The sequence below is a fragment of the Pelophylax lessonae genome (genome assembly GCF_965119305.1).
Source record: "Pelophylax lessonae genome assembly, chromosome: 9".
NCBI classification, from domain to species: Eukaryota; Metazoa; Chordata; class Amphibia; order Anura; family Ranidae; genus Pelophylax; species Pelophylax lessonae.
In genome coordinates, this window is record NC_138776.1 from 251,655,036 (window position 1) to 251,665,615 (window position 10,580).

A 10,580-nucleotide genomic window follows, 5' to 3' on the forward strand; every position below is an offset into this window, starting at 1 on the left:
TTGTTTATAGCGCAAAAAGTAAAAATCACACAGGTGATCAAATAGCACCAAAAGAAAGCTCTGTTTGTGGGGGAAAAAAGGACGTCAATTTAATTTGGGTGCAGCGTCGAATGACCGCGCAATTGTCCGTTAAATTAACGCAGTGCCGAATCGCAAAATATGGCCTGGTCAGGAATGGGGTAAAATCTTCCGGTCTTAAAGCGGTTAAAAACACGCTCATTGTAAATTTTTTTTTGTAAAAGACATGTAGCTAAATACATTTTGGCCTAAATATATGACAAAAATTGAATATATTGGATATTTTTTAACTGTCAAAGTAGAAAAATAATGTTATTTTTTCAAAATTGTCGCATTGTTTTATTAATATCGCAAAAAATAAAAATCGCAGAGGTGATCAAATACCACCAAAAGAAAGCTCTGTTTGTGGGAAAAAAAGGACGTAAATTTTGTTTGGGTATGGTATTGCATGACCGCGCAATTGTCAGTTAAAGTCGCACAGTACCGAATCGCAAGAAGTGGCCCAGACGTAAGACAGCAAAATCCTCCGGTGGTAAAGTGGTTAAATGCTTAACCATTTCACCCCGGAAATGATTTGCCCCCTTAATGACCAGGCCATTTTCTGCAATACAGCACTGCGTTATTTTAATTGACAATATCGCGGTTGTGCGACGCTGTACCCGAATACATATTTTTTCCCCAAAAACAGAGCTTTCTTTTGGTGGTATTTGATCACCTGTGCGATTTTTATTTCTTGCGCTATAAACAAAAAAGAGCGACAATTTAAAAAAAAAATAAAATAATATTTTTTTACTATAATTGCTATAAAACACAGCCAATAAAAAAAAAAAATCGAATTTTTTCATCATTTTAGGATAATTGTATTCTGCTACATATTTTTGGTAAACAAAAAAAAAATCCCAATAAGTGTATATCGATATCGTTTTAAAATTAATAAGGATGACAAATAAACTACTTCCGGTCACTTCCGCCCTGTGGCTCCCTCAACTTCCGTTGTGTGCGTTCCACAGCCCAGCAGCTTCCTTGGTTACTATAGTGACGCTCAGCGGAATGATTAACAATCTTCTGGAGTAGAAAATAGTGACAGGGAGCTGTTTATTCCAGAGCCACCGCTAGAGGGCAAACGTCTGCCGTGTGAAAGGAGGAAATGTCCTCGGTGCCATTTTACTGTAGACCACAGTGAACCCTTTTTATGCAACTCAGTGAAATAAAAACAGTTTTGCCCACCACTGAGTCTGACTCATTTAGTCTTTACCAGATGCATTGTTCAGGTCCCACAAATAAAAGTAATTCTCTACTTATGAGTTTGTTATTTAATGCAGGAGGAGTGGTGGCCATTTTGTCGTAGCCCACAGAAAGGAAAAAAGCTTATATCCAGGCTACAAACCCTGCTGGGAGAGTGAAGAAGGTAAATAATGTGTTCTTTTTGAAGGAGAAATGAGTCCCAGCACCCTGGGAAGTCTGGTCATGTGATGTTGTGGGTCAGGTGGCATGTCCTCTGTAATCAGGGGTCAGCAGGTTTTGCAGGGGGGGATCAGCCTCCTCTGGTGTATTGGGGGGTCTAGAGGTATAAATATTATCGGGGCCTCTTTTTAATTTTACTATTTAATTCTGCGGAGGACCGCGGACGATCTGTCCGTCTTTCACGCCACCACCGAGTCATTATGTCTTCTGCCGCATTGAGCGCAATGAAAATAATTGTTTATGTCTCCTAGAAGATATATTTTATCATCACATTTCCTCTGCTTCTCATATACAACCCAACTATCACTAGAGGTAGAAGAACCCGTCCTATTCACAGACAGAAGAGTCCATGTTTAGGAATAACACCCCTCCCTCGTCTGGAACAGAGACCTTCATGTGATCCAAACTGCCACTTCTATGGCCACCGGGTTACCCAACTGCCAGCCCATATGGGAACCAGGGAGCCAAACGTGGCATCTGCCAAACTCTAAAGAGCTCCATGTTAATCCAGTTTACTTTGCTCTTTGCAGACCAGCATTGTCCTCTAAGCACCAACCTGGACGCCATGATGGAGGACCGGCCGCCCCTCACATCACCGGGTAAGAGGAGACTTTCATTTCTTGTAAAGGAGAGAAGAGTATTGAGGATCCCCCCTAGATTGGCCTTTCTCATCCTTTTTAACATGGAAGAACCTCTGAAATAACTTTCTGGTGTTGAAGAACCCCTACTAATTATTACAATTTCTACAACGCGTGGTACCATGGGGTGAACAGTAAGTTGTAGGTAGAAGAATGAATAAATCAATAAGGAATATGGCATACATTGGGGCTGATTTACTAAAACTGGAGAGTGCAAAATCTGGTGCAGATCTGCATAGAAACCAATCAGCTTCCAGGTATTTTTCTGTCAAAGCTTGATTGAACATGCTGAAGTTAGAAGCTGATTGGCTACCATGCACAGCTGCACCGGATTTTGCACTCTACAGTTTTAGTAAATCAACCCCATGTTGTATTTGACACCCAGGGCTTGTATGCCCCTTACATTGGAGGTCAGTGGGAAGAATGCCCCTTACATTGGTGGTCAGTGGGAAGAATGCCCCTTAGGTTGGTGGTTGATGGCAAGAATGCTCCTTACATTGGTGATCAGTAAGATGAATATTTTTACATTGGTGGTCAGTAGGAAGAATAATTCTTACACTGATGATCAGTGGGAACAATGCCCCTTACATTGGTGATCAGTGGGAAGAATGCTCCTTACATTGGTGGTCATTGGGAAGAATGCTCCTTACATTGATGATCAGTGGGAAGAATGCCCCTTACATTGGTGATCAGTGGGAAGAATGTCCCTTACATTGGTGATCAGTGGGAAGAATGCTCCTTACATTGGTGATCAGTGGGAAGAATGTCCCTTACATTGGTGATCAGTGGGAAGAATGCTCCTTACATTGGTGATCAGTGGGAAGAATGCCCCTTACATTGGTGATCAGTGGGAAGAATGTTCCTTACATTGATGATCGGTGGGAAGAATGCCCCTTACATTGATGATCAGTGGGAATAATGTCCCTTACATTGGTGATCAGTGGGAAGAATGCTCCTTACATTGGTGATCAGTGGGAAGAATGCCCCTTATGTTGGTGATCAGTGGGAAGAATGCTCCTTACATTGGTGATCAGTGGGAAGAATGTTCCTTACATTGATGATCGGTGGGAAGAATGCCCCTTACATTGGTGGTCAGTGGGAAGAATGCCCCTTATGTTGGTGATCAGTGGGAAGAATGCTCCTTACATTGGTGATCAGTGGGAAGAATGCCCCTTATGTTGGTGATCAGTGGGAAGAATGCTCCTTACATTGGTGATCAGTGGGAAGAATGCTCCTTACATTGATGATCAGTGGGAAGAATGCCCCTTACATTGTTGATTAGTGGGAAGAATGCCCCTTACATTGGTGGTCAGTGGGAAGAATGCTCCTTACATTGGTAAACAGTGGGAAGAATGCTCCTTACATTGGTGATCAGTGGGAAGAATGCTCCTTACATTGGGGATCAGTGGGAAGAATGCTCCTTACATTGATGATCAGTGGGAAGAATGCCCCTTACATTGATGATCAGTGGGAAGAATGCCCCTTACATTGGGGATCAGTGGGAAGAATGCTCCTTACATTGGTAAACAGTGGGAAGAATGCTCCTTACATTGGTGATCAGTGGGAAGAATGCTCCTTACATTGGGGATCAGTGGGAAGAATGCTCCTTACATTGATGATCAGTGGGAAGAATGCCCCTTACATTGATGATCAGTGGGAAGAATGCTCCTTACATTGGTGATCAGTGGGAAGAATGCTCCTTACATTGGGGATCAGTGGGAAGAATGCTCCTTACATTGATGATCAGTGGGAAGAATGCCCCTTACATTGATGATCAGTGGGAAGAATGCTCCTTACATTGGTGATCAGTGGGAAGAATGTCCCTTACATTGGTGATCAGTGGGAAGAATGCTCCTTACATTGGTGGTCAGTGGGAAGAATGCCCCTTACATTGATGATCAGTGGGAAGAATGTCCCTTACATTGGTGGTCAGTGGGAAGAATGCCCCTTACATTGATGATCAGTGGGAAGAATGCTCCTTACATTGGTGATCAGTGGGAAGAATGCTCCTTACATTGGTGATCAGTGGGAAGAATGCTCCTTACATTGGTGATCAGTGGGAAGAATGCTCCTTACATTGGTAATCAGTGGGAAGAATGCTCCTTACATTATTGATCAGTGGTAAAAATGTCCCTTTCATTGGTGATCAGTGGGAAGAATGCTCTTTACATTGGTGATCAGTGGGAAGAATATATTTTAAAGTATTGGTCACTAGGAAGAACAGAGAAAGCTAAAAAGATCATAAGTGTCATTGGTTACTTATCTGAGAGGCATAAATTACTCATTGCCCAAAGAACCTCCAACAAACTTTGAGGGAACCCTGAGGTTCTACGGAACCTTAGTTGAGAAAGGCTGACCTAGATACACACATCCTCTGATATAAAGACATAGAACCAATGTATTCAGTCAGTGTGTGTGTTTCCTACAGATGGATCCAGTAACAGAAACCCCCCAGAGAGATGTCCCCGTCCTCTGTATTCCCGGGACTCCACACAGGAAGATCAGGAGATCCCTCAGGAGGATCAGGTAGAAGATCAGGTAGATATAAGCAAAAGTCTCAGATACATTCTAATCTCTGAAAGCAGAACCCCAGGCAAAATGTTTTTGTTTAGTGTTGGACAGAATGGAGAAGAATGAGAACCATTGTTGGAATTTTATTGCTAATGCAGGAGTGCCAGCACTATGGAGGACAATGAGAAGGCTTGAGGTGTGTTCTGGACCAAGCTAAAGGCCCGTACACACGAGTAGAAATTTGGCCGGGAAATTTCGTCCGACGACCGATCTGACGATTTTCGGCTTCTTAGTATGGTGCTCCTGACAACCGACTCCGACTTTTGGGCCGAAAAAATCCTGGTGTGCAGGCTATATAATTTTTGTCGACCATCAAAACACGTCCGATTTTCGTCTCATTAGTACAGATTTCGATGGGGAAAAATCTTATGAGCAAGACTAGGCATGCTCAGAGATGAAAGAACACTTAGAAAGGAATCCAACACATGACATCACTTCTGAAGTAGAATTCTGTCGTGCGGGAAAATTCGTGTGCAGTCTAGAGCACATTCCAACCAACAGACACCACTCTGGACAAAAGACGGATGACCGGTCGGTGGAAATTCGTTGCGCGTGTACGGGGCTTTAGTTGCTGCTTCTGCACAGAAGTTTGAGCATCTGTCAAAGGCACTGAAAGTGGTTGGCTCAACCCACTTCTTTCCTAGTAGTCCCGGACTACTGAAGTCAAGTCGGTTCTGTGTAAGGGCGGAGTCTCCGGGAGAAACCTTTGCCTCTGGAATAAATCAAGCTAGTCAGAGTGTGATTTAAAGGTCTTCTAGTCCGTTTATTACATTTCAAAACTATATATACAGGCATCACCAAAAGGGGGGTGGTCTAGGGTAACTTCCTTATAAGGGGGTATAAACTGATCAATTCCAAGCTATAGGAAATGCTCCATTTACGGAGATTAACTTATTAAGTAGATTCTATTGGTTAATAAAGAGAGTTAAACATTTCTGATCTCATACGAAGAAATTGGAACTAAAGGGGACAACATCTACAGGAAACAGATAGTACAATTAGAACATGCCATAATGTGTTAATTGCGAGATACGTGCAACAATAATTGTCTGAAATGGAGTTTAAACAAATAGCAAAGTATATATATATATATATATATATATATATATATATATATACAAAATGGAGGAGCATGCTCCACGCTCCTTCAGGCACCTAAACCAGAAGACCAACTGAACTACACCACAAATCCTTCGGCAGCTTAAACAGTCCCCATATATGTATGTCATCTATGTATCTTTCTGTTTGCCTGGAGCTCAGCTTTAATCTCTAAGAAGAAATCAAACTCTTGAGCTATTATTCAGAATATTGGGAGTAATTAACTCAAACGGAAGCAGACATAATCTGGAGCAGCTGTGTGTGGGAACCAATCAGTTTCTATCCTCAGCTAGAAAATGAAAGCTAGAAGCTGATTGGTTGCCACACAGCTGCTCCAGATTCTGTCTGCCTCCATTTGAGTAAATTCCCCCCCCCATGTTTCTTATGCAGGTTGATGGCCTGATTATCAAAGTTGAAGAAGATGAGATGTTCATGATGGAGGAGGAATCAGAGGAGGACAACGAATATGTTATGATCAAAGAGGAGGAAATTCCTGTGGAGATCGGCAAAGGTGAGTAATTATATAAACCCATTCATTTTTTTAAAGAAGATTTCATTCCTGGTTTAGTCATTGGAGGCCACAGCCCTGATTTAAAAGCAGAGCTGTGTCCTCCAGAGACCGCATGGTGAGAATAAAATATCCTATTTTTACAGCTTCAACGTGCTTTTTTGAAGCTTGGCAAATGTCCTGTGTGTGTTGATTTTCTGTTTGTTTTAAAAGGACCCAGTAGCACCCCCACTCAGCAGATCCCTAGCTCATTATTACCTCTGTTAAGCAGATCCCTAGCCCATTAGTACCCCCACAGCAGATCCCTTGCTCATTATTACCTTTGTTCAGCAGATTTCCAGCCCATTAGTACCCCCACTCAGCAGATCCGTAGCTCTTTATTACCTCTGTTTAGCAGATTCCTAGCTCATTAGTACCCTCACTCAGCAGATCCCTTGCTCATTATTACCTTTGTTCAGCAGATCTCCAGCTCATTAGTACCCACACTCAGCAGATCCCCAGCTCATTATTATCTCTGTTCAGCAGATCCCTAGCTCATTAGTACCCTCACTCAGCAGATTCATAGCTCAATATTACCTCTGTTCAGCAGATCCCCAGATCATTAGTACCCTCACTCAGCAGATTCATAGCTCAATATTACCTCTGTTCAGCAGATCACCAGTTCATTAGTACCCCCCACTCAGCAGATCCCTAACTCATTATTACCTCTGTTTAGCCGATCCCTAGCTCATCAGTACGTACCCCCATTCAGCAGATTCCCCAGCTCATTATTACCTCTGTTCAGCAGATCCCCAGCTCATTAATAACCTCGCTCAGCAGATTCCTATCTCATTATTACCTCTGTTCAGCAGATCCCCAGCTCATTAGTACCCTCACTCAGCAGATTCCTAGCTCATTATTATCTCTGTTCAGCAGATCCCCAGCTCATTAGTACCCTCACTCAGCATATTCCTAGTTCATTATTACCTCTGTTCAGCAGATCCCTAGCTTATTAGTACCCCCACTCAGCAGATCCCTAGCTCATTATTACCTCTGTTCAGCAGATCCCTAGCTCATTAGTACCCCCATGTAGCAGATCCCCAGTTCATTAGTACCCTCAATCAGCAGATTCCTAGCTCATTATTACCTCTATTTAGCAGATCCCCAGCTCATTAGAACCCCTGTTCAGCAGATCCCGTGCTCAGTGGTAACCCCCAGCTCTGCTGACGCCCCAGTCAGTAGTACCATTAGCATTGCTAATCTCCCACTTAGTAGTAACCCCCAGCTCTGCTGATCCCCCACTCAGTGGTAACCCCCAGCTCTGCTGACCTCCCACTCAGTGGTAACCCCCAGTTCTGCTGCTCCTCTGGTTTGCTGATCCTCCTCTCTCTCTGGTCCCCCCTCACCTTTCACTATGTTCCTCCCATGCTGCACACCGCATGTAACATCTCTAGTTTCTCTGGCTCTGGTCCCCCATCTCTGCTGATCCTCTGCTGCTCAGTCCTCTTTCTCCGTTCCCCGCTCACCTTCTGCTATAGCGTTTCCATGTTGCACACCACATGTGCCATCTGCTAGTTGCTCTGCTCCAGTCTGGATCCTGCTCACCTTCCTGCTGCTCCACCCTGCGCACCAGATGCGACGTCTGCAGCAGGCACTCCCAGAATATATACACATGAACCAAAAGTGATTGATGATGACGTCTTTCCGGTTCACTTGTTGGTTTCCTAGTGCATCATGGGCAGTGGCGGCCCATCCATTGGGGGTGCAGGGGCGCCGCCCCCTATCTATGCATCCGGCCCCCTAATCTACATGCAGGGCGCTGGACGCATGGATTCCAATGGGGTTTTTTGTTTTGAAGCACATGATTAGAGCCAGAGGCACTAATAGGCTTCAAAAAAGGGTGGGCTCAGGGCGCAGAGCACTGCGCCCTGAGCCCACCTAGTTGTGTGACAATAGCGAATGAATATTGTCACACGGATCCTCCTCCTGGCCAATGAGAAAGCGGGTCCTGAGACCTGTTTCCCGATTGTTCGAAAATAGAAGCCATGCCATTGGCCAAGGAGGAGGGAGGAGACAGGAGACGCAGAAGATTGAGGGGGAAGCCGCCGATGCTGCTGCCTGCCCGTCCTCCACTTGTCCAGGGTGAGTGAGCCGGCGACGGGGGGGGGGGGGGGATGGTGTGTGGGCTGGTGTGATCTGGAGGGGGGGTATGGTGTGGTCCGTCCGCCTCCCCCCCGGCCCATGGAGCACCAGCCGCCACTGATCCTGGGATTTCTCATCCCTGCAATACCTCCAAAACAAAGTGAAACTAAAGCTGAACAAAAGCCTCTCAAAAGCTGCAGATGGTGTAAGTGAGCATTGTGAGACTTCTATGGAGGCTTTGGAGACACTTTGAAGCAGCAAAAAATAATATTTTCAGCAAAGCAAACACAATGTGTGAACAGGACTGTAAGGTAACCATTATATTTAGTGACAGGAGTTTTGATTGGCATTCAAATCGCTTTAAAAAAGAGTGTCCAATGCCACATTTTGAAGCAAGTGTCAACGAACCCTATATTATTTAAATCCACTTTGTGTACACCAAATGCCTTTAAAACTCTCGATGCTACCTTGTAAAAGTAGCAGTGACATCATCACAGTACTGGACATAGCCTGTGCAGAGAGCAGAGCTTTGGGAGGGGCCCAGCAGGCTCCACCCACTACAGGCTGTCTGCAGAAAACTACAGGATGGGGTGGAGACCAGACCAGTTACCCTGCACAAGGGGAGAGAGCAGCAGTGACTGGTCTTTATCTCCACAGAGCCAAAGTTTCTCACTGGATTACTGCTCCAATCTGGAAGACATACCAACATACTGGAAGACTGTTCCAATCTGGAATACACAAAGCACCCCAAGATTCTATAAGAATACACATGCCAAATGTGTTTAGACAATATTTGGTTATCCCATAGTTCAGCCTGAAAGAATACAGAATATGTCTTATATCAAACAACACAACCAAAAATACATCCAGAAAAATTAGCTTTTCGAAGATGGTTGAGATGTGGAGCACCTTGAGTGGTTTGTTGAAGGGATTATGGACATGTTGTTGTTTTACCTTGCTCATCTGATTCTGTATGTTTCCTACAGACGAACCCTGTAACAGGAATACCCCAGAGAGATCTCCTCCATTATCCTGGGATTCTACACAGGAAAAACACAAGATGCAACTGGACCCTCAGGTAGGTGGAGGACAGTTTAGTATATGAGGTAGTTGTATATTGACTTCTTTTGTCCCTGGTGGTTCTCCCAACAAACGTTCAGATTTGTGACGTTGGTTCAAAAGAATGTGTGCTCGACTGTGTTCACCTTTGCCCTGTGGGCAAAACTTTCCGCTAGTGGTTCTAACCACTAAAAACATTCTGTTAGTCATAGTTTGTATAGTTTACTTTTTTTGTTGTTTTGTGTTATTCAGGTTAACAGTTTTAAAAAAGTTAAAGCGGAACCAGGGAGCTACGAAGAGAAGGATGTGAAGGGTGATGAGTCATGTATGGATGAGGAAGGTCCTCCAGAGATCAGCACAGGTGAGTAATAAACAGTAAATCCAGAGAAGAGTCCCAGATCCTCCTCGTTCAGTCACTACAACAATCTCTTCTTCTCCCCCCTCCTCTGTCAGTAGACAGGAATAAGGAGACAGTATGTGCCCAGTGGGGAAGTCATCAACCTCTATTAGACTCCCGCTCCCCACCTCACTTTAAGTCAATACATTGGCTATACTGTTCATTTGTACATTATATCATTTTGGGATGGGGGTGTTTGGGATCCCCCTGTAGTGCAGCTTGCTTGAGTGCCATGAAAGGTCTTTTCCTTTCTGCCTTCATAGGTCAGCGCATGTTATACTTACATTTTTTTTTTTTTCACAGTGCCTGAAGACACATTGGAGAAAAATTTCAAAGTTGAAGAGGATGAAGTAAGATGTGTGAAGATTGAAGATGATGACATTGGTGTAGAGATCAGCACAGGTGAGTAATTGTTTTGCTTTGCGTCTTTTTAAGGTCCGTGCGGTAAACCATAAAATTAAAACCTCTGTAGTGCACTAATGTGCTTTTACTAAATGAAAATGCTGCACATACAAACTATCACAATTTTAGGGATACAGTACAAGACTGACAGACATTACAAAATATGCCTACATTGGTCAAGCTATCAATTCTTCCTAACAAATAAGCATGTACAATGTATGCAAAAAGTATACCAAGCATCCTATTAGCTTGGTTCTTCCTTGTAATGGAGTCTTCTCCCAGGATCCTCCAAACTGTTTCTTCT

The 10,580-nt window shown here is 43.9% G+C and overlaps 1 protein-coding gene across 1 annotated transcript in view; it reads left to right on the top strand.

The window, feature by feature from the left end:
* LOC309564365 (uncharacterized protein) overlaps window positions 1-10,580 on the top strand; it is a 175,290-nt gene that overhangs the window by 86,859 nt on the left and 77,851 nt on the right. Inside the window, exons 9-13 of the mRNA XM_082268992.1 lie at window positions 4,545-4,658; window positions 6,180-6,300; window positions 9,405-9,496; window positions 9,730-9,838; window positions 10,178-10,276. Of these exons, the coding sequence (XP_082125118.1) occupies window positions 4,545-4,658; window positions 6,180-6,300; window positions 9,405-9,496; window positions 9,730-9,838; window positions 10,178-10,276 (535 nt within the window). The remainder of the gene's footprint in view (window positions 1-4,544; window positions 4,659-6,179; window positions 6,301-9,404; window positions 9,497-9,729; window positions 9,839-10,177; window positions 10,277-10,580) is intronic.